The sequence below is a fragment of the Coenobita brevimanus genome, chromosome 65 (assembly GCF_032717465.1).
Source record: "Coenobita brevimanus isolate Jiangsu-jjx chromosome 65, ASM3271746v2, whole genome shotgun sequence".
NCBI lineage: Eukaryota > Metazoa > Arthropoda > Malacostraca > Decapoda > Coenobitidae > Coenobita > Coenobita brevimanus.
The window spans coordinates 48,526,184-48,553,867 of record NC_137018.1 but is presented as its reverse complement, the minus strand read 5'-3'; the positions used below and the strand labels follow the sequence as shown (position 1 = coordinate 48,553,867).

The window sequence follows — 27,684 nt, the reverse complement described above, 5'->3', positions numbered from 1 at the left end:
TAAAACATCATATTATTTTTTAACACTGAAGAGCAACGCGCGATAACTCTTGATTATGGCAAGTTAGGTTAAGGTGAAATTTGGTTAGGCTATTTTGTGTTAGGTTTGGGTAAGTTAGATTAGGTTAGTTTATTTTAAGTTATTTTAGGTCAGGGTATGTTACGTAATTATGCTATGTTATGCTGTCCAGTTGCTATGTCGCTGGTATGCTGTGAGGCTATGTTATGTTATGGATCTAGGTGTTGTCATCAGTAATATAGCTAAATAAGTCTATACCAGTCCACATCGGCCATCAATAAGGCTAACCATGGCACTAAGAGGCCATATCTTTATTAAATACAATGGTGTGGAGGCAGTAGCAACAACACAAGGGTCAGGTCACAGAAGGGGGTCTCTCCTAAGTACAATAAATCAGTTTGTGGGTAGCCAGATTGATAAAAAAATAAATAATAATAATAATAATAATAATAATAATCTTTTCTAGTGTACTGTTTCTACTGCCTGACAAGTTTCTCTACCACTGGAAGGAGTCGCTTGCACTGAAGAAGTTAATGACGGTTATGTCTACTTCCTCTTGGTCAAAAATTATCTCCGAATCAGAGTAAAATCGTCTGGAGATAACAAGAATAAAAAATGCCTGTCATCGTAGTGGAGGGGTGATTGGAACGCTACGAAATATTGTACAGAACTTCGACCACAAAACCTACTTTATTATATTGTACAGAACTTCGACCACAAAACCTACTTTATTATCCTGAAAGTTTATGTGTTACAAGTTAGACCACATCAGGATTATTGCAGCAATACTAGCCCTTGTACACCAGTCCTTGCAGCAGGATGGGGGAAAAAAAAAAGAACGTTTTTTTCATAAAACCAAATACCATGTTTTTTTTTATTAAAAAAAAAAATGTTTTAATGCTTTGTTAGGTTTTAATGTCTTTCCCCGCATTAATCACGTTGACTGTGCATGTTATGTACATAGATAGACAGACAGATAGATATACTGCATATATATATATATATATATATATATATATATATATATATATATATATATATATATATATATATATATATATATATATTATCACAATAGTGATTTACAAGACTCAGACTCATTTAAAAAAAATATTTCAAATACTGCGACAAGCAAACTCTGTATTGATCCTGTTGAAAACTGGTTAAAACAAGAAGGCTAGACTGAGCAATCCTGGTGCTGCCTCCTGCCCATCTTGCTGTAACTTGAAGATTTGTTCAATGTGCCTGGACGCTCGTCTTAAAGTACTGAACAAAGATGTAGAAATGGATGAAGAATATGATCATTATAACTAAACTACTAAAAACTGTGATAGTGGGGCCTGCACAGAGTAGGTTCTGACTCATAAGAAATAAGAATGTAAAAACAGTGGTTAATTTACTTTTTATGGAAAGCCAAGACACAAATTTATTGCTTCTCTTGAGACAAAGTAATTAATAATTTACTGGCATAAGATTATCACTGTGATTATGTTAATTATTAATAAAAGCTGAAAAGATGTACACGTGAAAATATTTTGCCATGGAATAAATACATTTGTGATAATGAATACTATATGCTCTATCGGCCTTCTAAATAACAAACATTAAAAAGGTGATTAACTTATATTATCGAGAACACTGAAGTAAAGTGGTTGAGTTATTTCTTCTTGGCAAGGAATACTATTTTTTAAAAGAAATATTTGTGTATATTTTTTCTATTTAGATTAATATCGGTAAATGATTTTTGGCATTTTCAATTAAGTTTGTAAGTTAAGAACCTGCACCAGTTCCACAACTGCATTATGTGCAAATAATGGGCATAAATAATCTTGTTTTAAAGTTTGTTGTTTTTCCCCAATTTTGAGATACGTCTTTTTCCATCATTAGATTATGAAGTACAGTAGTGGGTATCAAGACCTACCGGTAAATTTGAAATTAAGAACTCTACATCTTTAACAGAGACAGATGCTGGATAAAATCTAATATTTTGCAATACCAGTAACCAGTTTTGATCATTAAATATCTGTAATAATAAAATACAATACAGTTATAAGAATATCCGTCATCCCTTTGCTAAAATGTTAACAAAACTTTCCTTTGTCTAACAATTCTTGCAATATTTCATACAATAAACATTATGTAACAATGAATATGATGTTACATTACCTTGAAATTCCCTGAATCGTATTCAAAGTTTAAAAAATAAAGACAATTTTTTTAAAAATCGGTTTATAAAAAACATGATGTAAACCACTTGGTTTAAACCATTGGTTTAAATCCATCCATCCTGCCTTTCAGTATGATGACGTCTTTATTATTTTATTATTCCCTTGACAAGACGATTGTATTTTCCCTGGGAGGACTTCCCGTAGCAAGGATTATATAAGAGCTCTCCACACTTGAGTTCATTTCAGCTACCATAAGACGACTTCATTCAACCCAGAGAGAACTTTTCGTTGCAAATCAATTAATGGCATAGATAAAATGAACAGGTTACAGAAAAACAAAAAACTGAAATGATCCCATTACTGCGACCTCTGCCCAACGAATAATGACAACAGAAAGTAAAAACTTCCTGCCCGAAATGCGCAGATTTTGAGAAATATTTCAAATATTTAAATTTCTCAAGCCTAACAAGTCACCAACGTCATTCGTAAAAAAGTATTTGAAATATAGAGACTGATATTTCAACAAGAAGCAGCAGGATGAACGGTAACAGAAGTAAAACAAAGGCAGGGAAAAAATGGCTTTAATATTCACAAATGGGAACACTGGAATCAGATGCCAGAACAGTCGTTACCGAAAAATCTATAGGCAGTCTAGCGTTATATTTCTACTAGTTAACTATTTCGGATTCGCCCTTTTTTCTTTCTTTTTTTTTTTTCTTTTTTTTCTGGCAGATGGTGTGTACGCTGACGAGTGAGATGGCAGGCATAGGGCGTGTTTTGATGTGGCTCGAGAGATTTCCTAATACCTCTTCTTTTGCCATTTATTTTGCGCATTACCGTACAGTTTCTCATCCTCTTCTATGTTGCCAACCTCTCTCTCTCTCTCTCTCTCTCTCTCTCTCTCCCACCTGTCACTCGCGCCTACACCACAAACCACAGCCAGGCAGTGAAACGGTCATGAACTTGAGCACAGAGAACTATACAGGATCCAGGGAGTATATAATTAGTCTCCCTCCCTCCCCCTTCCCCCCACTCTCTCTCTCTCTCTCTCTCTCTCACATGCATATTTTTTTCATGGTCAACATCAATAACACTAACGTAACAATACATAAACTACAGTCATAAATCCGTATCGACTGAGCTTCTTCCTTTAAAAAAAAAATAAATAAATAAATAAAAGGCCTTCCCGGAATTAAACACCTTCAGACCGATGACGCATTTTCCAGCAACGATCTTGAAACATGGCAATTTCTTTCCCTAGAATTTTACCACTAACACTTCCTATACCACAGTTGTCGTTAGGTGTTATGTGCAAGGTACACTTTTTTTTTTTTTTTTTTTTTACCAGTGCTCATTCATTCAGATATCCTTTGGCCACCTTCTCTAAGCTATTCCCATGCTGTTTCCTGTCTCTGGTGCTGGAGGGACGCCTTCGTGTGGTGGTACCGATAGCGCCGGGAGGAGGATCTACAGCCCAGTTCTTACATACGTCACTTATCTTCCTTCCCATCCCCCCCAAAGGAAAATGGTGAACTACTGGAAACGGGCAACTTCAACCTGCAGTCTACTGGGTTCAAGTTTCAGATGAGCCTGCGGTTGTAACTACTGCAACTACTAATACTACTGAGTCAGACTCAATCGCGCCCAGCTCAAAGGTTTGTTTTGTTTTCCTCCTTTTCCTCACCGGCAGCATATATACAACAGCCTCTCATCATTTCGTGCCATTATTTCAAACACACCGTTGGATGTCGTCGTGTTTTGCAATCTCCCCACCAGTGCTGACACTTGGGTCTTTGTATATGTTATACTTTTAGTGTTGTTAACTCTTCTTCGTTGGTTCTAAAAATATTTGAATATTTTTCCCCCTGTGCATCACTCTGTGTATATATGCACAGCATATATATATATATATATATATATATATATATATATATATATATATATATATATATATATATATATATATATATATACTGAGAACCAAGATCCAGTGGGATGACCCAAATTAGGTCTTTACAAGCGTTAATAAAGGGAGGAACCCCGGGATTAGGACCTATGAGATTCGCGACTATGAGAGTAGAGGCGAAAGGCGGTACGCCAAGCATCTTTCCAAAAACACTTCACCCGCAGCAACCCTGGGTATCAATGAGATAGTAAATATTTACGTGTAGATGCGCAGTACTTCTTACATGTACCTCTAAAATCTTTTATAAGTTCACAGTGTAACATCGTAAGCCCCGTATACCCCACACAACTGCCACATTGTTAATCTAAAGAGTGGTTCACATTATCTGAAAATGGGCCCACCTATAAAACTAACACTACTGCCCCGAATTCCATCTATGATGCTACCTCTACTAACACCACGACACCGTTTCCTCATCCTCTGGGAATATTATCTTATATAATTCGATTACAGAATATTCTTTTTCCTCTACCTTGGCCTAAAATTACCGTTTCTCCACCATGAGTTTAGAGCTGTAACAGATTAACATTACAGAGCTATTCACGAAGCAACATAAAAGATGCACATTCTGCCATTGTACTATGTGAAATTATTATATAAATGTGACGAAAATCTGACCTTAGTTAGGGTGAATGGACTACAGCATAATCCAAGAGGCCATGAGGAGAGTCCATTATACAGGGGAAGATCCGAATGTCAGTATTTTCGATGTTCTAGCCGCCTCAGACACGGAAATCTCAGCTGGAAGGAAAAGTGACGAGTTAACTGAAATAAATTGCTTGTAATTAGGTTAAAGTCTGTCTGTTTTTATCTGACAAAAATCTCTATCCCTTTTTCTGCTCAGCTGACGGACAAATGTAGTCAGACTGGAAGGTGGATTAAGTAAGCAGTCATTCCTAACTCATAATTAAAGCTCACTGAATTTCCTGCAACCATAACTTAGTATTCAAGTTGTGTGTGTGTGTGTGTGTGTGTGTGTGTGTGTGTGTGTGTGTGTGTGTGTGTGTGTGTGTGTGTGTGTGTGTGTGTGAGAGAGAGAGAGAGAGAGAGAGAGAGAGAGAGAGAGAGAGAGAGAGAGATCCTCAGACGTAAACAAAGCAAATACTGATGACGGTATGACAGTGAGCGAGGTAGCCCTAGCATATTTTATCAGTATCAGGCCCGTAATTTTCAACAGATTTTTTTGAGGGTCTAGATCAAATGTATATACATGTTTAGTGATGGAGTTGGGTGTTTAACTAAAAGGCTTCACATTCTGCCAATCTGAACTTTCAACTCAAACTGCGACTAACTTTAATAATTTGGCCATTTTACATACTTGTAATATGCTGGATAATTATCAAGATTGTGCCTACACGCCTGAGGTAGGATAACTGGTAGAAATATACCGCCCTGCCTTTGTTCTTTTGGTAATGATAAAATAATCAAAATCTCGGTACCTTTAGGATTGGGTTTATGATCAGTTTGGATCAAATTTAGATATATTCGATCAAACACGCGTAGAACTGTTTGAATTTTCAACAAAATCAATCCAACTTTATCTTCCTTTTTATTTTCAAGTTCAGTCCAGTGTTGTTTTCTTTCATATTAAAGGTCACTCATCTTCCATAACATAACGTGTAACTGACACACACACACACACACACACACACACACACACACACACACACACACACATTTGCATTCCATCATATGAACCTTGATCTTAACATGCAGATTCCAACATACGATTTACACAAAATATTAACATTTATTCAACATGTCAATCACGAGCAAACATGGCTTTTCTTCTCTCCGTCGTGTCAATAAATTCGTTCAGAACCGCCTTCAGATCAAGACTGGCAATTTCCCTAGAATGAACACCCAGACACATTGTGTGGTTTAGCTGGTTGTGGGTCACTATGCTCCTCGTCTCTCAATATGTAGACAGAGTTACGACAGCAAAACAAAGAAACATAATTATAAACACAATAGAGAGAAAATAAACTCACAGGCCAGAAGGCAACAGAAAGCTATCGACAACGCTTGGCGAATGACAAGAACAGCATTGCCACACAACTTAAACACTGAAAAACATCATAACACTACCAAGGTGAGTCTCTCTTCGTGTCTCAAATAGTTGTGCCAACAAGATTTATGATAATATTAGTCACATAGTATCATACTATACTTAAAAACTTATGCAATTCCATGAACTGTTATTGAATCCTTAATCTTAGTTGAAGTTTTGACAAATTAATATACAGAAAACATTGGGGGGGCTATAGCCCCCCAAGCCCCTCTGAAATTACGGCCCTAAGTATAGTTGATCTGGTATTACAGTGAGCAAGACAACCCTAGCATATTATATCAGTATAGTAGAGTTGGTATTAGAGTGAGCAAGAAAGCCCTAGCATATTATATCAGTATAGTTGATTTGGTATGAGAGAATTTTCACCTTAACTTGGACTAGATTTTCGTCCTACTGCAGCTCATTTCACACAGACTGATGACATAAAAAGACAGTTTAGTGTTTACCGGTGCTTAATGTTACAACTCCGCATTCACGATGGAGAGATGGCAATTTAGGCCAAGATAAAGTGAAAAGAGTATAGTGCCTAAGTGGTGGCAAGTGAATGGGGCGCCATCGGTGGGACCGTGAAGGACTGCTGGGCCTTGGGGTACGGGCTGCCTCTTCTACGCCCGGAATTCGATAAACAATACATAAATAAAATAAATCAATAAATAAATGGTTACAGTCCCATCCAAGGGTGGGAAAAGAGGTACGGATGATGATGATGATGATGATGACTGGTAATGAAATAGAGATAAGTAGTTTTGTCCCTACTCAGTAACGACCCCTTTTCCCATGACACCATCATTCCGTTCCCTTCCATACCCTCACACCTTCTCTCTTTCTCTCTCTCTCTCTCTCTCTCTCTCTCTCTCTCTCTCTCTCTCTCTCTCTCTCTCTCTCCACCCTGTCACTCTGTCTTTATCTCTTCCTTCCACCCCCCTCATTCACAGCATACCCCCACTTGGTCTTCCTCAGTTTTAACTCATCAGTGGGAAATAAGTTTGGTATGATGATGATGATGATGATGAAGAGGAGATGGAGCAGGAGAATGTTGTTGTTGTTGATGATGATGATGATGATGATGATGATGATGATGGTGAGGAGGAAGATGTTGCTGCTGCTGATGATGGGAAAAGATGGTAAATAATGGTTATCATACAAAATCAATGTAACAATATCCAGGTAAATCCACAACTAGCACTCAGTGAATATCAACCGAAAACTACTCCATAAACTATACTGCGACTCACTTTAGAGAGAAGAGGTGTAAAACTGGAGAACTGAATATTAAAGCGCCTAATAAATTTATCACACACAAAATTTATCACACACATACAGTAGAACTCCTGGGTGAACAAAGACGAGAGAAACAGCCTTTATCCACCAGTCTGATCAGCCTGCGAAACTCACCACTTCTTCAAAATGCCACTCAGCATGAAGGGAGCTGTCTATCAACATCTCAAGCAGATTCCGAGTGGGGCAACAGGTGTCAGAATCTATTTCAACGAAAAATTTAACAGCCAACATCAAATTCCCCACCAAATTAACAGTTTTTTAACGTTAGGGTTCATCAATTGACAATATTCATCATAAAACTGCTAAATTGACTCCCCGTAAGGTCAATTTTATAGCCCACGATGAATTATTCAGTGCCTGGGCATATTTTTTGTAGCGCCGTACGGGTTTGTTGACGTTCAGCCGCGCCGTGATTGGTCCCCGGTTGCCATGGTTACGGCCGTCCCGCACCCTCATTGGTAGGTAGGTGCTATACTCGCTCCCAACACTTAACACCACGAAAGCAGTAGCAGCACTTCACTCCCCTTGTCGGCAGTGCAGTTTCAAGCTTTCACACATATCGCAGTGACTCAGAAAATGCGACAGTGAAAATATATACAGACATCCGCTGTATATCAGGTAGGTGTATAGCGAGTATGAGCAGATTCAGTTTACGATATTTACTACTGCCCTAGCAAAGCCTTTCGCATTTTGAAATTTTAAATGATTTTGTATCCTGATGAGTAAATTGTTACACCTGGCAAAAACTGCATATCTGGGAATTGGTTTATTTGCCTTTTCACCACAATTACGTATTTCATTAGTTAATTCTAGCTACATTCAAGCGATGTATTCTCCAACTTAGCAGACTTTTCTAAATGAAGGAGTTAAATACTGCCTTCATTAACCCCTGGCCTTTCCTAGCATAAAATTCTATGTCCGGCAGCTAAAGTAAATTATAAATGACGCCATCGTCGGATAAAAGTAAAAAATGAATAGAATAAATGAGTTTCTGTATTGCCAAGCTGCTTCCCGGAAGTCGATCCATAGGTTCCTGCATGCGCATTCCAAAACCACCACGCTTGTAGTTGTGTATATGCATTGAGTGAACGACGGAATGTGGCCGTCATATTGATTTTATTAGTTTTTGTCCAAATCTGAATGATATGCGATGAAGTGAGAATGACTAATGTACGTTGTACCTGCAACTTATAGTCTCTCTCTCTCTCTCTCATCGCTACGCACTTTCGCCCAGATACACCCGTTCACCCCTCTCACACCCACACTCCCGGACATCACCCCCCCCCCCCGTCTCTAATCCCTCTAAACACTAAGGCAGAAATTGTAGCCATCAAAGCAGCAAGCCGTCACGTCAGCTCACACCGAGTCACAGCAAGAACGACAACACTAATACAACTAGCACGATAGAAATGACAAGAAAATGTGGTGGTAGTAGTAGTGGTGGTGGTGGTGGTCAGTAGTAGTAGTAGTACCACCACCATCACCACTACCAATAATAATAATAATAATAATAATGTTCCCCTGTTAGCTACAAAGCAATGGTGAGATGTAGACCAACAGATTTCCAGGTGGTAGTCTCTTAAACCGAATCCGGTCGTGCTCTCCTGTAAACCCAGTAAATCCGTCGGCCGTTAGTCAAAGAAATATAAATGGTACGTTCTCGGCCTGACGGGGTTAACCAATTCGGAAAGTACGTATATTATGGTCATTTATATCGTTTCATCTTTAGGCGAACAGTTATAAAATCCTTACGTAATATTCTGAGAAGTGTGTTGGGTTTAGAATATCCAATCACCGGGTTTCAGAAGTCATTGCTCAGTCCCATATTTATCGTTGATGTGGATCGATAATTATGACCACACCTGTACGTGTTATTTTCATGTTACCGACGGAAGACTTTGTTCATGTCTGGAAGGATCTGTGGTAGTGAAGGGGTTAATCTGTGCGCATGTTTCTACCCCGTCACAACGAGGGTCTCACACGCCTTTTGATAACGCTGATAAAGACTACATTATTCCACCAGACCCCCTCTTACAGCGTCCATCACTGCTTGAATATGACTGGTTAATTTAGCAGGATATCACCAGATTCTGACAGTTTGAAGACAGGGTACGGAAATTATATATATATATATAGAGAGAGAGAGAGAGAGAGAGAGAGAGAGAGAGAGAGACTAACTGTATACAAGCTCCAAAATTTATCGGTGCATATTTGGCGCGAAAACACTCACACCACGCGATGGTTGCTGGAAGATGCCCGATTCCACACCACGTCGGTAATCCTGTTTTCATGAGGATGCATTATATCACTTGCTTGTGCCGTTTTCTAGACAGTATCTTTATCATATACAGTACGGTAGATATTCAGATGATGGTACATTAAGCTTTATGGGACACCACGACCAACATCGATCAATTAGGATATCACCACCGTCGTGCGTGACACAAGGGCTCGTGCACATCTATCACTTTTGCAATCGTACAGAAAATCCACCCTTCAGTTTGCCACCGTATCGCCTCTGTCATTATTCTGTCAATATTGCACTCCACGCATGCCATGAGGCGATATATCATTTGCCTTCTGATTTATCTCCTGTTTATCAATGGGGTCAAAGATACTGCTTTCCATCCATCCATCATCCAGTCCTACATTACTACATCAACAGTGTAGTGGTCCGGGGCTAGGCTATGTAGTTCAGATATTTAAGACGGAGACCAGTCTTTCTTCCCAGAGCGGCATTATGTGAATAGTACCAGCCAACCCTTGGAATCCGCCCCTTATGAGCCACACCCACTTGAAGCATCTTATCCTACTCGACCACCAGGCGTCCTCGCTCTTTTTAGTATATCAACACTCAGTTCCTTCATCTTTCAACTCTCCACACTTTCCACGTGACTTCCCCCCTGACCCCAAGCATCACACAACTCAGGCATCACTTAAACTCCATATTTTCTCAACGTCACCACCAGACATCCTCCCTGTCTTTCATAAAATCGTTTGGCGGTAGTATAACTAAAATCGATAATCGTAATCGCCGTAAGGAGTTAATGGATATATACTTTTCATGTTCATTCTGAGCTGAATAAAAATCGTTCTGAGACAGCTAAAGAGGATGATGCATTAAAAAAATATATATATCTTCGTCACAATCCACAAGACCACCCCCTTTCCCTGAACAACACACAGTACATTTTTTCATCGTTTCTCTACACTGTATTCTACAGTTTTGGTATCCTATTTTCCCCTGATATATCACAGCACCTCTTTCAAAAATTCGGGTTCTCGGATGTAGGATGTGCTGAGCCGACTCACGTTTTCTTCAACCCACTAGCCCCCCCCCACAAAAAAAAAGCGCATTACCCACTTTAGTTCGTTCTACTTGAGCTTTTATTTGTCTTTTTCAGCCTCTTTAACCATAACTAAGTGGCACAATAAGATAATACTACGACTCTACATCCTGTCCGTAGCACTTCTTCGTGACGACCACAATACAGTAAATGCCGATCTCTTACTGTATCCCGACATTCAATAGATGGACATTTTGGGCCAAGTTAAAGTGAAAAGAGCATAACACAACACATAACAAAACTAGAGGGGCACTCAGTGGAGCGCATCTCTCCGACAAGGGCAACGTAATTTCCAAACCACTCTTCATAATGGGTTAAGTTTTTTCATTACTGATTAGGGTTTCGAAAAAAGTGTTTTCCGGATCTAGAATCTGTAATACGATCCGGATCAGTCCCAAAAGTTAATAGACTGTTCCCTGGGACATGGGCTATCTACCCACCAAATTTGGTCCAAATCTCTTTTAGTTCGTGAGCAATCCTGCTGACAGACACACAAACTCACAAACATCGGTCCCAAAAGTTAAGCGATTGTTTCCTGGGACATGGGTTAATCTACCCACCAAATATGGTCCAAATCTCTTTAAGGTTTTGAGTAATCCTGCTAACAGACAAACTAACAAGCAAACAAACAAACGGGTGAAAACATACTCTCCTTGTCGGAGGGAACAAGAAATCACGTAACTTACCAACATACAAACAAAAACAAACGGACCTGACCTTCAAAATCTTCGTTCCCTGTAATTTGCATGTTAAGAGGCGGTAGTTTAGCGGAGGTGGGACTACCCCTGCTCTCTCTCTCTCTCTCTCTCTCCCCCAGACCACAAAGTCACTTTACGCTCAGCATATGGTACAGCCATGCGGAAGTAGTGGTGGGTGTGGTAGCTGTTGTGGCTTGTGTGGTGGTAGTTGTGGTTCTTGTCGGGGTGGTGGTGGTAGCTGTGGTGGTGGTGGTAGCTGTGGTAGTGGTGGGGGTGGCAATGGTAGCTGAGGTAGTCGTTGTGGTTGTTGTGGGCTGGTTACGGTAGTTATAGGAGTGGTGGTGGTGGTGCGTCATGGAATGGTTGTGGTGGCAGTTGTAGTAGCTATGGTAGTGGTAGTTGTGGTTATGGGAGTGGTGGGAGAGTTGCTCAGATAAGGCTAGGTTAAATTAGGATAGGTTTGGTTTTGTGACATACAGAAAATGTAAATACTTGATAAATAAATAAAAAGTAATCAAAGGAAAAAGTGAGCAGGTAAATAACGGCGGGATTAGGTGAGTTAATTAAGAGAGATATTATCAAGAGTAATTAATGTGTCTTATTTAAAGGTAATTAACTGATTGCTTCACATGGCGCTATTTAGGTGGTAATGCAGTGTTGTTAACTAATATATGAGAGAGAGAGAGAGAGAGAGAGAGAGAGAGAGAGAGAGAGAGGAGTTATCTGCCTATTACGTAATAATAATAATAATAATAATAATAATAATGGTGCACGATAATTTCCATCATTATTAACTAATAAACCATTCAATTATTCAGTCTCCTCCCCATATCCCCCCCTCTCTATGCTATACCACTCCCTCTCTCCCTCCCTCTCTCTCTCTCTCTCTCTCTCTCTCTCTCTCTCTCTCCGCGCGTGACTGCGTGGGAGTGAACTGTGTGTGTGTGTGGGGGGGGGGTTTGTGTGTGTGAATAAGTACATTAAGACCTACGTACAGTACATTATGCATGTGTATGTGCAGTATGTATGTGTGTGCGCGTGTGTTTGTGTGTGAATAAACACATTAAGATCTACGTACAGTATGCGTGTATGTGCAATATGTATGTTTGCTCGTGCGTGTTTGTGTGTGTGTTTATACAGCACATCAAATATATGTGTACGTAATGACTTGGTGTTCACTGCGGAGAACGAAAAGGAGAAAGAGGAAATTTAGGACATGGAGAGACGGAATGGGGCATATGGGTGTGAGAGTAAATGCGGATAAAGCAAGTGGTAATATCTAGGGCTGGTTGCGGTACTGTCAAAGCAGAGGGATAGTGGCTACGTGCACTTTGCCACAAGGGTGTAACTCCATCTTTTGCAGTGTTTGTGATAAGTGGGCGCATAAGGAAAGCAGTGTTACTGGAGGTAGACCGCTACATAATGCTGATATCGTGTGTGCCGTGTGTCGGGAAAAGAATGTAGAGTTTGTCCGGGGTAAAAGGAATGATCCGGAAAGTCTTTTGAGTGTTTGGAGTTCTGTTATTTGGGGTACATGTTATGTGCTAGAGGTGGGACTGGAGCAAGTTCTGTGGCTAGGGTAAGGCATGGGTGGAGGAAGTTCAAGAAGCTATTACCTCTCCTAACACTGACGGGGCTCTCCCTCCGTGCTATGGGATTTTTTATGCGGTATGTGTTAACAGTGTAATGCTGTATGGTAGCGAGACCTGGGCAGTTATGGAAGAGGATATTCATAGGCTCAAACGTACAGAAAAGACAAAGATTAGATGGATGTGCAGGAGGTCCTTGAATACGAATCCTGGGGAGGCTAGGATTGCTACTGAAGAGTTGAGAGGAAAGATGGGTCTGGAGTGTTTTGGTGTTGTGATGAAGGGTAGGCTGGGATGGTTTTGGGCAGGATAAGAGGATGGAGGACAGCAATTAGGTGGGAAAGATGAGAAGTATGAACGTCGGGGGTAGGGTTGCGACAGGCAGACCGAATATGACCTGGAACGAGTTCATAGCGTGTGACTTCAAGGATACGTGACTGAATAGGGAGGCTGCCAGAGATCAAGCCGCGTGGACAGCCGCCATCAGGCAACCAAGGCCGATGCATGCAAACATGTTGCAGCATTTGTAAACGATACGATGTGCAGTATGTATGTATGTATGTATTTGTGTGTGTGTGTGAGATATGCATCCTTAGTAAAGTGTGTGTGTGTGTGTGTGTGTGTGTGTGTGTGTGTGTGTGTGTGTGTGTGTGTGTGTGTGTGTGTGTGTGTGTGTGTGTGTGTGGGCAAGTGCGGTGTGAAAAAGCGTGTACGCTTGCATGTACAGTATCTATCTGCGTGCAGAATATGCATGCTTATATAAATTCATGAGAGAGAGAATATATATCTGCGTGCAGAATATGCATGCTTCTATAAATTCATGAGAGAGAGAGAGAGAGAGAGAGAGAGAGAGAGAGAGAGAGAGAGCAAAAACATACTCGCAATTAATATAAATCTACCAACATGTCTTCAAAAGGCAGATGCGTTACCATGTCATTACTATTCGTCAAAAATCCCGGCCAATAAGCATAACATGAATAGCGTGTGTCAAAATGGCTGGAGTGCTTTAATAATTCCATCAGCCACGAACACCACGCCACCTATATGCAACCTGGCGCGAAGCAGAGGCGGCGGGGAGGTCAGACGGACGGCATTTCAAACCTCGCAAAAACCTAAACATAGTCAAGTTGGTAATGGTGGCGTGAAGTTAATATATATAATAATTATATAATTATATATAATTATAATTATATATATATTTATTTATTTATGTATATGTGTTTATCACGCTAGGTTATGTGGAATGCGCAGTCGAATTGTCAAAGCAAAAATACCAGGGCCTAAATAAACACTATCTTGTTTATTTGGGTGATATCTCGGTAAGGTCATTTCACATCCAAAGAACCGATAGCCGAGAAAAATACTCGAAGTTGTAGAAGCAGAAATTAAGATAAGAGTTTAAGAGACTGCTTCAGATTATCAAGTAACAATTTCATCTCAAGACCTTTGTATATAAGTTCCTTCTACACACAGAAAACTAGATGTTTAACGGTAAATAAAGCAAATACCAGTAACAATGGTTACGTCTAAATAACAGCGAGGCGTTGCGAGGGGTAGAGGTGTGGTTCCTGCGTGGACGCCACATTTGCGTCTCTCCACCCAGTTAACAGAGGCACCACAGTAGGCTTTCACCATGTTATCTGGGTTTTATGATTACCACCCAGCATTTTAAACGGTTTCCTGGCGTATAGGGAACCATAAGTCTTGTCCAGTGTGGTCACCTGAAGTGGAAAGAAGAGTAATAAAAAGTGAAAGGAAGGGTGAGAGGAAATAGAAGAGGAAGGCAGACACAGAAAAAGAACGATAAAGGTGAAGGGAGAAGTAGCCAGCACATCAGGTGGGTGGAGGATTGTCGCCACCACCTAAAACCAAATGAAAAGGCATTATGTTGCAGTGAAAGTGACAAGAAAAAAAATCTTTGGATGCATTATCGAAAATTTTTGCCGAGGAGTTGTTTGTAGAAAGCCTCCCAGCTGAGATAGTACCAAGATTTATTTGTTCGTACTAACCACAAATTTCAACTCAGGTGTATGTGACAAATATGAGAAAAGAAAATAAACTCAGTCATCAAATATACGTAATTATTATCGAGATATTTCAATATTAACATATAAATCTGGGTACATCATAGAGTGGATTCGTTTTAGTATCCCGTTAGGACGCGTATAGGCCTACAAGGGAAGATGTAACAAAAAAAATATATATATAGGCTTTCTTTTTACTAGTACCAATGTATTCTATCAACAATTAGGAGTATACGTCTGACTATCTATTCATTCATCTATCCACCCATCTAACTATCTATCTATCTGCCTATCTATCTAACTCTATTGCTGTATGCCTGATCCCAGAGCTGATCCATGGTGGCCGCTATGGTAAAGCCTGTAAGCCCTTCCATTACCACTCATCAACACACCCTCCATCCACCCGCTCCACCACCACTCTGTCTTTATAGCTGAGAGAGAGAGAGAGAGAGAGAGAGAGAGAAATACACACGCACACACAAACAGCCATTATTGTAAACACCTACTGAGACAAGCGTAAAATACACACATACATATACACGTACACAGGCCCCTGGCATACCGTGCATACCAGAATATACAGCTTATCAAAACAGTTTATTAACATTGTTGCATGACTCGCACGCTGTATGCAATATTGTGCTCCCGTACACACACACACACACACACACACACACACGAACGTTGGAAATATATAGAATGGAAAACACTCTGGCTAATATACACTGTCGTACACATGTAAACAAGTATTACCAAAACACACAAACAGACAATGGATTTAGATGAATGGATGGATTAATGGATTGACTGAAATGCATAGATGGACCAACTGATGAATGGATAGATAGATATAACACCGGCAGATAGATAAACAAAGGTGATACAAAGATAAACATTAGGCTAGACAATCATAGATGGTTCTTCTGTTACGAATACTTAACACATACATGAGAAAAGGCTATACGTAAGCATATTTACACACACACACACACACACACACACACACACACACACACACACACACACACAGCTACGGTGCGGTATATAACTTAAACACCAGCACATCACCCAACATATACATATATAAATATACACACATTTACTTTAATGGAAGTAATTAAAGAGTATTGAAGGGATGCGCGCACGCGCGCGCGTGCGTGCGCGTGTGTGTGTGTGTGTGTGTGTGTGTGTGTGTGTGTGTGTGTGTGTGTGTGTATGTGTGTGTGTGTGTGTGTGTGTGTGTAGAGAGAGAGAGAAAGAGAGGGAGAGAGAGACCAATAACATCACTATTTTCATCACATTATTATTATTATTATTATTATTATTATTATTACTATTATTATTATTATTATTATCCCCACAACAAATTTCGTTCACAGGAAAATCAATGTATATGTATGGTTCTTACTGTAAGCTATATTAATTTTTCTTGTTTTTCTTTTTTACAGAATTTGTGATGGTCAACATGAAGGGAGACGTTGGTAATTGTGGTAGTGTTGGTAGTTGTGGTAGTGTTGGTAGCTGTGGTAGCGTTGCTAATTGTGGTAATGATGGTAGGTATCGTGGTGGTGGTTGGGACGCTGGTCGTACTGCTGAGAAGCTAAAGAATATTGATAACTCAAGTGGTAGTTATGTTACAAATCGTGATGGTTGTGGTAGTGATGCTGGTGGTAGCTATCTGACAAGTTGTGGTAGTATTGGTAATGATGGTGTTAGTTGTGTGGTAAATAGTGAAGGTGATGGTGGTAGTTGTGACAGTGATGGTGGTGGTAGTTGTGGCAGTACTGGTGAAAGTGATAGTGGTAACTGTGGTAGTGATGGAGGAGGTGGTAGTATTGGTGGTAGCTGTGAAATAAATAGTCACAGTTGTGGAAGTGCTGGGGATGGTGGTAGTTGTGATGGTAATGATAGTGGACAAGCAACCAGCACTAGTAACGCTTCAAGTAGTGGTAGAAATGGTAGCAGTATTGGTAGTAACGAGATCAGTGACACCAACAGGCATTCAAAAGTCAGTAACGACTCAGGTAACGGTCATAACGGTATCAATAACGGTAGTATCGATATCCAGAATGACGCCAGCGAGTGTCCACACCTTAGAAACAGGAGAAATGGCTACGAACGAGGTTGTAACGGCAGCAATAACGCTAGTAACGAGGCCAGCGATCTCAGTAACGCCATCAGAAGTGACAACAGTGACACCAAGCCACAAGAAACCAGCAACCCAGTCCAGAAGTCCAGTAACGAATTTGCTAACGATGGCAATATTACTGGCCTCAATAACCCTGTCAGAAGTGACAACGGTGACGTCTGCGAGTCCCAAGACACCAGCAACGGCTTCCAAGACCATGTTAACGGGTTTGGCAACGGTAACATTGATAATAACGGTAATGACAACAGCAACCTCAGTAACACTTTCAGGAGTAACACCATCATCATCATCAACGAACCTGAAGGTATTGGTAATGGCCTCCAGAAGCCCAGTAACGGATTTGGTAACGGAAACTGTGACAATGGTAACGACAGTGCCTCCAGTAACCCCATCAGCAGCAACACCACTAATATCACCGCACTCCACGACCCCAGTCACGGTCTCCAGAAGCCTAGTAACGCCCCAGCAACGGTGCTGGTAACGGGAGGAGCTGGGTACATTGGCTCTCACACCACGCTGGTACTACTGCAAGCTGGATATGAGGTAAGACGTGGCAATATCGTTTTTTTTTTTTTTTTTTTTTTTTTTTTTTTTTTTTAATCCATCTATGTAGACAAGCCTACCTTTCTATCTTTACACATCTTTCTATCTTCAATGTATATTTCATGAGTGTGTCTGTGAGTTTATGTAGCAGTTGGTCCCCGTCAAATTTCAGCGATCCATCATTACCATGGGATGGGCTGGATCCAGAACATGCAAAATACTGGAATAGGACAAAGTACCACCAGTGTCCCGTGCTATAGGTCACAGGCATGGGGTAATTACTTTGGCACTGTACGCCTAAGTAATGACATTTACACAACTCATCTTGGTTAAGTAGTGAATTACTGTTCAAAATTCTCAGGAAATGAATAATAAGTACACTGAAAATACGAAGTAGTGTACACATGCCATAAATAAGATAGCTACATCTTTACGAAACCTTTACAACCCAAGTATCAATTACATGTTTGTCTGCATTCCTGAACTGACCGGACCAGCGTTACTCTGGCTGACGGTTGACGGAACCACCAACACGTTAATAAAGAGGGTTAATAGGATTACAATATTTACCCGGGTTTCAAATATATCTGACAGAAATAGGTATTGAGTTTCTGGGGGGCGGTATACGTCTGGTTACTGTTAATAATAACAAAAAACAATGACCTCATCCTTGGTGGCCCCTCCATCCATACATTCACCACTGACAGCCACTAATACTGTATATCGACTTTATCCCACAGGTTATAACTTTCACACGTTGCCTATCTTCACCTTGTTACTTTCATGATATAGGCGTGTGAGTTATTGCACCTCCAATCTGTCCACTGTCAGGATGGAGAGAGAGAGAGAAAAAAAAATAAGGATTACAGGTCCAAGATGTAAATTGCTCCTCCCAGCATGACATGAGTTGTATTTCTTTTAACTCTTTCAATACGAGATCCTTTCTGTGTTGGACTAAAAATCGTCAGAAGAGAAATACCGTCATCGTAATGAAATGGCTACCCTGACAGTGAACGGAGGGACTATCTTCTGCAAGTGAATCCAAGACCTGTCCATATTTTTTTCCCTCTACGGACACATTTCACAATATTATTCTGGATAGTGTCTGAAGAGTATATATTAATGATGGAGCTCTGTTGCAGTCAGTATGGTATTCTGATTATAACTCCAACATTCATCTGTTCCTTTAGCCACGAGGTTCTCCTCTTACCACTCAAAGTGCTACCTAGGCTAACTTAAAACGAGCATTCAATTTCCAATACGTTTGTTTTAAGGGTTTTGACTAATGCCATCTTACTCTTGTGGGCTTTGGAGGCTCCTGGCACTTCCTCACTTATTCATTTTTTTTATATTATATTTTAACATTCTCTTGTAAATGACTTGTCTCACCTAACATCAGTACAAACGTAAAATAACATGAAGAGAAATGTTAACATGCCAGATGCAGATATGAGACTCCTTGGCCAACGGAAATGTGGCCAGTGGTGTCTGATGACCCAACTAACGTGAGGGTACACACACACACACACACACACACACACACACACACACACACACACACACACACACACACAATCAAGAAAAATATCAGCAACATTTTTTCCTTTACGAGACGGGGCCTGACCACAACCACACCTAAATTTTAAAGAATACTGCATATACTGTATATACCGTGGTAATATTTATACATTCGGTGCATACACACACACACACACACACACACACACACATATATATATATATATATATATATATATATATATATATATATATATATATATATATATATATATATATATATATATATATATATAACACCATAGCAAATCACTATTTTTACGTATACAGAAGTACATAATAAATGCCGGTATAATGTTTATGTACCGCATCATACCTTCCAATCTGTCTTTCTCATTGTCTATGTTCATCTGTATCTACTGACCTATCTACTTATATCTGTTTGTCCACCTGTCTCCATAACCATCCATCTATTTATCTACCTATGTATCACGTCATCCGTATCTCTATCCACTAATCTATCTGTCTGCCCCTCACAGGTGGTGGTGGTGGACAACTGCATCAACTCCAAGCACCCCCGTCCCCCCTGCTCCGTGCCCCCGTCCCTGGAGAGAGTGCAAAGGCTGGTGGGGGAGGGGAAGGGGGAGGGGGAGAAGGGATCCAGTGCTTCACCCATCCCCCTGCACTTCTATCTCCTCCCACTGCAAGATGCCGAGGGGCTGAGGGAGGTGTTTGACAAGGTGAGACAGAGAGATAGACTGATAAGACTGACGAATGGATGGACAGACAAAGGTAGAGTATGGCACTACCAGAAAGACAGGTAAAACACACACACACACACACACACACACACACACACACACACACACACACACACACACACAAACACACACACGGACAGGTTATGCAACGAGAGGCCGTTTGCAATGCTCTTGAGATACCCTTTGAGGATGGAACTGCGTTGGTGGCGCGGATTAACCTACAAAGCCTGTTTATTGTTTACGTATAACATTATTAATATTATACACTATTGCATTTACATATTATTAACACTGTCCTCATAATTATAACCACCAATCTGCCCCCAGCACAAGATTGACGTCGTAATCCACTTCGCTGGACTGAAGGCTGTGGGGGAGAGTGTGAAGCGACCCTTGGATTACTACAGCAACAACCTCACCAGCACTACCACACTCATGCAGGTATGGAACACCTACACGTAAATTAACTGTCTCTTTTTAAACTATCATCATCACATTCCTAGCACCACGCCTCAAAAAATAAATAAATGAATAAATAAAATCATCTACATATATAAACCACCACCACCCCTTTCATCATCAACCTCATCACAATCATTGTCATCATCATCCTTACTACCCATTAATTATGTAAGTCAGCCATCTGTATGTAGGCTCTTCATAACCATCATACTTCCCTAAAAAGTATGTGGTTCAGTTTCCATGTAAATTAGTTTTCTTCATGTAAATCTAACTCTCATACCTAACCCTGTCTTCCACTTAAAATGTAAATCAGCCTAAATCAGTAAATGTTACTCTCTTACACTACATTATCAGCTCAAGATATAGGCTAAAGATAAACACTACTGGTACAGATAGATACATACATACCACTACACAAATAAACAAGGAGATAGATAGATAGACTGACTGATATAGATAAAGACACTCGGACATAGAAATCTGACAGACAAATACGATGGATAGGCAGAATGACAGACAGACAGAGGAACACAGAGAGATGGATGGATGCATAAAAGGTAGACACACACACACACACACACACACACACACACACACACACACACACACACACACACACACACACACACACACAGAATGGAACAAACACACAACCACCCCACTCTCGATAGCGTAGGTAGTAAAAAAATAAATGTGTCCGCAACAACCACTTCGCAAAACCCAGCACAAAGTTCGCAAGGGTCTCATTATACGCGGAAACCGATAATTCCGATAATCGCGCCTCCCTAATTCGCAAAACTTGTATAATCGCGCCCATCTCCATAATTCGCGAAAGTTCTATAATTCGGAGGGCTCTCATTACCGCTCATTCGGTGTTGGTAGTTCGTAAAAGCCTCTATCATTTTAGTCTCCCTATAATTCAAATCACTATAATCTAAAAAATAGTTATCATCATCTTGCACATCACTAATCGTCACTTATCTATCATGTCACCATCCTATTATAATTCAAGCGTCATTATAATCTCACACACCAACTATTCGACTATTACTATCATCGTCAGACACCTCTATCATCCCACTACCTTCTACTTAATCAAAACACTGTTACAGAAATTTCAGATCTATAATTCACAAAGCACAATAATCATAAAACATTTTCCACTCAATGCTGTTAACTGAATCCCTATACCCTTGTGATAAGACTCCTATAATCAATGTAGCATTTTCCTATAACTCACCGAGCCCCAAAAGTCAGAGGTCACTATAATTATTTACCACTATAATCAATTCCATACAGTTTCAATTTCCTTCTCAGTCAGTAGGGTATAATATTTCCTATAATGTGATCCCCTCTCAGTTCATATAATTTCCTATAACCTATTTCCCTTTCAACTCATACTTCTATATATCTGTTCCTTCACCCCTATAATCCAGTTTCCTTCACCTCTATAATCCAATTTCCTTCACCTCTACTGTATAATCCAGTTTCCTTCACCTCTACAATCCAATTTCCTTCACCTCTATAATCTAGTCTCCATCACCTCTATAATCCAGTCTCCTTCACCTCTATAATCCAGTCCCCTTCACCTCTATAATCCAGTTTCCTTCACTTCTATAATCGTTTCCTTCACCTCTATAATCCGGTTTTTCCCCTCTATAGTCCAATTTCATTCACCTCTATAACCCAGTGTCCATCATTCCTAAACTATAACTCAGTTTCCTTCACCTCTATAATCCAGTTTCCTTCATCTCTATATCCAGTTTCCTTCACCTGTACATCTTTTACAATCTAATCCCTCCGTCATTCACTCACTCCAGGTCATGAACCGAGCTGGCTGTCATCGTCTCGTGTTCTCTTCCTCCTCCACCGTCTACGGACCCGCCACGTACTTCCCCACGGACGAGACCCACCCCACCGGACCCACTATCACCAACCCCTACGGACGCACCAAGCACTTCTGTGAGAGGATCATCACGGACGTGGTGGAGAGCGATAAGGTGAGGGAGAGGGAGGCACGTGGGTGGGGTAAACATTGATCAGCTGATTAAGGTAAATATTAGTCAGTTGGGTAAGGTAAACAGAAGTTAGTTGATTTAAGTAAATATAAATTAGTCAACTTCCTGAGGTAAATAAAAGTCAGCTGATTAAATGTAAACGGTGTGGAGACAAATATTTAATGATCTGAGTACTTTTGCAACTGGTATTGGTGGTCTTTCTCATGGCACACCAATATCTCATAAAGCCATTGTAATATTTTGAACGAGACTTAGCATGTATTCAGTACAGACGGTCTGTATTATTGCCCAAGTAATGACTTGTCAGCAGTGTGTGGGAGATTGGAGGAGCATTTAGTCTCTGAGAACAGACTGTCAAGCCTATGCCCAAAGTTGCGCGCGCACACACACACACACACACACACGCACACACGCACACACACAAAATCCTTACCCCTATTAACTAGCCTCTTCACTCTGTCACCCCTCTAACCTCCTCTTACCTATCTACGACATTTCTCCTAACGTCCTCCCACGCCCCTGTCAACCTCCCTCCTAACCCCCCCAGCGGTGGTGTGCGGTGCTGCTGCGGTACTTTAACCCTGTGGGGGCACACCCGTCCGGCCTGGTGGGTGAGTCCCCGGTGGCAGGCAGACCGGTCAACCTGGTACCTGCCCTGGCGCAGGTGGCGGCGGGCAGGCGGGACGTGTTTCACTTGTTTGGCCAAGACTGGAACACACCTGATGGCACCTGTGAGTCATATAGGCCAGTATTCCCACTCACTAGCATGACGCCTTATTCATTTTATTTCTTGCTACTGAAGGGCGATTTTATTCAGCTTGGGAGAGAGAGCGCTGGTGGTGAAGAGGCTATATGTACTGTAACCCCTTCAGTTCGTAAAATCGCCTCTGAACTGAATAAAGTCGTCTGCAGTAACACGCATAACAAGAAAGGCATCATCGTCTCCACTAACCCCAATATCCCTATCAATTCCACTTCGTTCCATACGCAGTGAACTATACAAAAACCCGTATTGTCTCCTAGTCAAGTCGCGTACACTTCTTGGTTTAGTCGCGGACTCAGAGCCCGCAAGGTCCAAGTTCGATTTTGACTGATTAATTTGCCAGATTTCCTTTATTACACACAGTATACATCTCTCTCTCTACAGGATGCATGCATTTTGTAATTATGTTTGTACCTGAGTCTAACCTTGAAAATATGAGAGTGTATGCTAGCTTAACCACGTATTACCCCGTGTGACATCGTTCTGAATCTCTCTCTCTCTCTCTCTCTCTCTCTCTCTCTCTCTCTCTCTCTCAGGTATCCGTGACTTCATGCACGTGATGGACCTGGCCGAGGGTCACGTGGCAGCGGTAAGGCACGTGCTGGGTGAGTCGCGGGCAGGTGTCCACGTGTTCAACCTGGGGCGCGGCCAGGGAGTGTCCGTCAGGCAGATGGTGCACGCGTTTGAGAGGTGAGGTGGTGAATAAATAAGTAAATATAAAAATAAATACCGGTAAGAAATATAAATACCGTTAAGAAGTAAATAAGTAGTGTTAGTAAATATAGAAATACCGGTAATAAACGTAACTAAATCCCGTTAACAAAAAAAAAATTACAAGCTTACATGAATAAATGCAGAGATGAATACCAGTAGCTAACAGATCAACACAAATGCCAGTAACTTGGATACATCAAACGGATAAGTATATAAGTAAACATAATAAATAGATCGCGCAGTAAGTAAACATTGCTGAAAACCTCAAAATGAAATACATTAATAGGCCTAAGTACAGACACCAGTAACTTTAAATACCCACTTACATCAAAATTAATAGGGTAAATATCATCAGCTTAACACACACACACACACACACACACACACACACACACACACACACACACACACACACACCTTTCAAGTCTTCTAAATTATGACAAATTTCGACCTCGGTTAAAACAAATAGAAAAAAAGAAACAAAGAACATAATGAGCAGGGGTAGGGGGACTACGAGGTTTCCTGAGCTTTAAAAAAAAAAAAAAAAAAAAAAAAAAAAAAACGAAAAAAGGAACGGAAAAATTCGTGTTGCGGTATCGAAAATAAAATGCAGAGACATCTCGATACTGCCAGCGGTGATGCACTTCCCTCCACCCCGTCACTGCCAGCCAAAAGTCTCTCCTATGAGGAAAATCGTCTGGGGGAAGCGAGAATAAAACGCAGGCCATCCCACTAAACTCTGGCTAAGGGGAGACGATTTCATTCAGCCTAGGACACTTCGAATTCCAGGAACTATGTCATTAATGTTTATCCCCTTCACTACAAGCAGTCCCCCTGTAAAAAATAAATAGATAAAAATAAAAAAAATCGTTCGGTGGCTGCTATTTCCCTCAGCTGAATAAAATCGTCCGCGGGTGAGCAGAAAAAAAAGACCTTAGTGGAATAATGAAGTCTTGGGATGACCTCGTAGTGAAGGGGTTACGTAAGCTAGGAGGCCCTGTAATTACTCATGCATCTGATGACCTTAATGTATGAGGTCATTACGAAGAGTACATTAGAGGTCATTACCGTGAGAGTAGAGAGTGGCGGGTGGTAATAAGCCTTAATGAGGGGTCGTTTGAGAGGGCCTTTAATAATTCACACGCGCACACTACTCATTCACTAGGTTATTCGGTACGCACATTCATACATACGCAGATACATACATAAAGGACTAATGCAGGTCACAGGATACAGCCGTACACAAACGTACATAGACAGACGAAAATGTACACACACACACACACACACACACACACACACACACACACACAAATCGTTCACAAGTTACACGCACGTAATAATTCATACATACATAAACACATCAGCATATCCACACATATAGAAAAATGTATAATAGGTTCACAACTTGTAAAAAAATTCACACACATACTTCAATACACGGTACCTATTATACATACTTACATGGGTCCCGTACAAACACACAAACAATAAAACACACATACACACAGATGTGGGGTGCACACAACGACTAATAAATTCTCTCTCCCTCCAATTCTTTCTGCCTCACTAATATCTCTCTCTCTCTCTCTCTCTCTCTCTCTCTCTCTCTCTCTCTCTTTCCCAGGGCTAGCGGATGTGAGATAAAATGTGAGGTAGTGGACAGGCGTAGGGGAGATGTGCCGCAGACCACGTGCTCGTGCGCACGCGCGTGGGAGGTGCTGGGATGGAGAGCAACGAGGAGTGTGGAGGATATGTGTAAGTAGAGAGAGAGAGAGAGAGAGAGAGACAACCAGTAAAGTGAATACCTATGTTGTATGTTTATGGTACCCGTATGTTTATCTATGTACACGTAGGTGATGTGTTTGTTATTCTTAAATTTCTAGATATCCACAATTTGCGTTACAATATACAACGGAGTATCTAACCTAAACAAGCCGCCTTCTAATTACACAAGAATACTGCCAATGCACAGCTTATTCTTGTATCATCTAAAGCAGGGCTACTCAACTATTATGAGCAAAGGTCCAGTTCGACAAGTTCCAATGTATGCAGAGGTCCGGATAAATCATGAGAATAGCAGTAGGCCTAGGTAAAAACCTTGCTTTATCTAAAGAAAAAATACTATAACTTGGTAAGTCGGCCTTCCTCCGATTATGATAAATCATGTTTTCTTCCACTCCACATAAATATAAACAACCAGAACGATCGCTTGTGGGGATGAAAAACGATTTTACCAATTTGATTCATCACAACACAATATATTTCAATACTCAGTACCCTACCAACGTACTCCTGGTTTATTCATGAACACAGGCTACTATTTACATCAGGCACGTCAAATACAACTCACGCCAAAATTCAGCTGTCTCTCGACCGCCATAAACACCACCACCCAGTTGATTTGTCCCATTTACTGTTATTGCTATTGCATGGAAACTATTCTAAACTTATATATAAGGCCCTGAGAGCATTTGTAGATTAAATACATATGTACAATTGACCCCTAACTTACCCTACAGTCAGTCGAGGAAATACACTTGCAAAAATCCATCACCAGGACCTTCATGTTATTTAATTGTATTTTTCTCCTCCTGATGCCTGGGGTCCAGCTACAACACTCAGAAGGCCCGGATTTGGACCGCGGGCAGCCAGTTGAGTAGCCCTGATCTAGAGCATGTATTATGTATGTGTGATGTATTTTGTCTATGCCTGTATTATACACAGTATGTATGGTGTATGGCTAATGTACTTGGTCTTTGGGTGTAATATTCAGAGTATGTATAGTGTATGGCTAATGTTTTTGGTCTGTGTGAATTACTCAGTGTGTGTGGTGTATGACTACTGTATTGTGTCTATTATTATTCAAATGATTTCTTGCTATTGTATTTTATTCTACTGTATTTTATGTATGGCAGGTACGGATGCTTGGCGATTTCAGCAGATGAACCCAGATGGATATTGAACACCCTGATGATGAAGAGGACAGGAAACAGAAAAAAGAAAGAGCAAGTAAGAAAATCGTGAAACACACAAAAAAACACAAAACATGGACGAAAAACAACGAAGAATTAACAACCACCTTAGGAAAACAGCCGAATTAACAATCATCAACACAAATAAGTGCCGTAGTAAGAGCTATAAAACAAACACGAGAAAGACTCAGACTCATGAATAAAAGAAAAAGTCTGACAAAAATACACAGGAACACAACGCAGTATGCAAAACACACACACACACACACACACACACACACACACACACACACACATGAAAATACACAAAAGTAAAGGAAAACCAAATAATCATAAAAAATTATCCAGACATTAAGACACAACATACAATGAAAAATAATTAACAAAGATAGTCCCAGCCACAAAATTATTACATTTAACCTTTTTACTCTAACTCTTCCTAAATATTTCCATCTCCCCACCTTGAAAGCTGAGTTCTAGCAATAATACCTAAATATGGTGGTAGTCACGAAGAAGTGTTATGGAAAGGATGTAGAGCCGTAGTGCAGATTAAATACTTAAATATGGTGGTAGTCACGAAGAAGTGCTATGGAAAGGATGTAGAGCCGTAGTGCTGTCT

The 27,684-nt window shown here is 40.5% G+C and overlaps 1 protein-coding gene across 1 annotated transcript in view; it reads left to right on the top strand.

The window, feature by feature from the left end:
• Positions 1-27,072, top strand: part of LOC145405009 (UDP-glucose 4-epimerase-like) — a 39,500-nt gene extending 12,428 nt beyond the window's left edge. The window contains exons 2-10 of the mRNA XM_080276509.1: positions 7,881-7,962; positions 17,161-17,854; positions 19,912-20,112; positions 20,461-20,574; positions 22,416-22,595; positions 23,161-23,344; positions 23,913-24,066; positions 25,718-25,848; positions 27,009-27,072. Of these exons, the coding sequence (XP_080132635.1) occupies positions 7,881-7,962; positions 17,161-17,854; positions 19,912-20,112; positions 20,461-20,574; positions 22,416-22,595; positions 23,161-23,344; positions 23,913-24,066; positions 25,718-25,848; positions 27,009-27,055 (1,787 nt within the window). The 3' untranslated portion in view covers positions 27,056-27,072. The remainder of the gene's footprint in view (positions 1-7,880; positions 7,963-17,160; positions 17,855-19,911; positions 20,113-20,460; positions 20,575-22,415; positions 22,596-23,160; positions 23,345-23,912; positions 24,067-25,717; positions 25,849-27,008) is intronic.
• The last annotated feature ends 612 nt before the right edge of the window (positions 27,073-27,684 follow it).